The sequence below is a fragment of the Ciona intestinalis genome, chromosome 10 (genome assembly GCF_000224145.3).
Source record: "Ciona intestinalis chromosome 10, KH, whole genome shotgun sequence".
Classification (NCBI taxonomy): domain Eukaryota; kingdom Metazoa; phylum Chordata; class Ascidiacea; order Phlebobranchia; family Cionidae; genus Ciona; species Ciona intestinalis.
In genome coordinates, this window is record NC_020175.2 from 2,451,386 (window position 1) to 2,453,762 (window position 2,377).

At 34.1% G+C, this 2,377-nt stretch overlaps 1 protein-coding gene across 1 annotated transcript in view; it reads right to left on the reverse strand.

Annotated features, from left to right (window-relative positions):
• Nucleotides 1-462: 462 nt before the first annotated feature.
• LOC100175887 overlaps nt 463-2,377 on the reverse strand; it is a 23,362-nt gene continuing 21,447 nt past the window's right edge. Inside the window, exons 30-32 of the mRNA XM_009861731.2 lie at nt 1,962-2,155; nt 1,242-1,484; nt 463-651 (exon numbers count right to left, since the gene is read on the reverse strand). Of these exons, the coding sequence (XP_009860033.2) occupies nt 463-651; nt 1,242-1,484; nt 1,962-2,155 (626 nt within the window). The remainder of the gene's footprint in view (nt 652-1,241; nt 1,485-1,961; nt 2,156-2,377) is intronic.

Below are 2,377 nucleotides of genomic sequence, written 5' to 3' on the forward strand. Positions count from 1 at the left end.
GCATGACCATCGTATGGATCAAGTTCAATGGTACGGTTAAAATCATTCAAGGATAGCTGAAAATAAAATCAAATAATACAATATGCAAAAAACGCTCTCAAAATATATATAAATTCAATATGACTCTTCCAAAAATAAATAATTATGACAATTCCTGACCCAAAAGATTAAAGTGTGCTGTGAACAACTTTAACTTATATTATATAATAATTACTTTTATTTATCTCTTCGATTATGGTAAGATTTAGAAGTATTTTAAGCGAAAAAACAGGATATAGCGACAAAACAACAGTTGTTAAAACACGATTACAGTTAAAATCATATTCACATTTATTTAGAAAAAAATAAGCGTGGTCGCTACACCTAGCAGACAAATGAACCATTTATGTTTAATTATTATCAAGTTAAACTTCCAATAAAAACAAAAGTGTGCCACGACGCACACAGTTTTATATTAAACTCTCAAACCTCTGTTTTCTTAAGGAATATATGAGCGATTGCCCGGTTAAGAAGAGCAGCTGTATCATCCGGATTTTCATCAAGCACCAAATCTAAACACTCGGCTGCTTCAGAGAATTGTCTGTTCCTCATATATAGCACAGCACAGTTAAACACACCAGGAATATAAGTTGGATCCAATGATCTTGCTTTCTGGAATGGGGAAAATAGCTTTATTGCTAAGTATAACCTGGTCTACGTTTAAGATTTTCGAGAAAAATTTTTTTTCATTTTATTTTGAGAAGCTGTTTCAGCGGGTGAACTGATATTCAAATTTCTGATTAAATGCAGTATATAGATATCAAAAATAAATTTTGTTTGATTTAGAATTGGTCTACGTTTAAGATGTTAGAGAAAAAAATTGTTTTCATTTTATTTTGAGAAGCTGTTTCAGCGGGTGAACTGATATTCAAATTTCTGATTAAATGCAGTATATAGATATCAAAAATGAATTTTGTTTCATTTAGAATTGGTGTTACCGCATACCATTTTAAGGTGTGTTTTTCTCAGTATTCAGATAACTTTTAGGAATATAGTAAAAAACCACAGACTTGTACCAGTATTCTGCTTAGGGGGTGAAAAATGTACTTTTTAATAAAAAAATTCCATGAAGTATTTAACAACTATTATTAAGCTACTTCAAGGCACTGAAAATACACTACCATAAATACTTTATACAATTGGTTGGACATGATTTTTGTCTGTAATATTATCGTAGCACCAGATCCCTTTTAATTACTCACATTATAATAAGCCATTGCCGTGTGCAAGTCACTCATAGACTGATGTACCACTCCACATGCAGTTAACAGTCTTGCAGAAGGAGGGCCACTCCTTAAAGCTAGATTGACATCTTTTAATGCAGCATCACTGTTGCCTGCATGAAGGCATGTCACAGCGCGACCTTCTAATGCAGATTGACTTTTCGGATCAAGTTCAATTGCTGCTGTGAATTGGTTCCATGCTTGTTGCAGATGTCCACATACCTGAGTTAATTAAAAATTCCTAAATTCACATGAATAACATATTTTTTTCATGACCCAGTCTTAAGGTCAATTCTCTTTTAAGCCACCTTCCTCATTGTACAGGTTGTATCTTTACACACAGTTATGTTTCTATTAAAAGTTAACCCTGAAAACTTTTTTTTTAAATGGCTTGTTCGTCCGCTAGGTGTAGCGACCACGCTTATTTTCTTCCCATTAAATGCAAATATGTTCTTAACTGTAAGCATGTTGAACAACTGTTGTTTTGTCGGTATATCCAGTCTCTTTGTTTAAAATACTCTTAAATCGTTGCTACCAAAGTGGAATATATAAAACCAATAAAGTTATTGTATTATTATTATTGTTTTAAAAAGTCCTGTTAAGCGTGTTTTCTACCAAAATATTTGGGTGCTGAGCAAATAAAAAAGTAAAAAATAAAATTTAAATTACATAATCTTAGGAACGAAAAAATAAACTCACTTGCAAACTGTACCCCAGATGTACCCGCGCGTCAACATTTGAAGGATCAAGTTTAAGAACACGTTGGTATTCTCCTTGTGCATTATCATGTTGTCCAGCATCAGCGAATACATCCCCTCGACCAACATAAGCTGTGAGGAAATATGGATCCACATCCAAGCAACGTGTGTAGGAGTTATAGGCTTCTGTCAAGTCTTGTAATCTGAAAGGAGTTTTAGTTATTGTTGTGTGTAATGTTATGATATATCAAATGTGTTGTTCATATATTTGGCCTGGCGTTGTAGCACAGTTGGCTTGCGCGCCTGCCTCTAACCCAGAGGTAATTGGTTTAAGACCCGTCGCTGCTACCACTGTGGCCGTTTGTGTCCTTGGGCAAGACACTTAATGACAATTGCTCCAATCCAGTGGTCACTAAT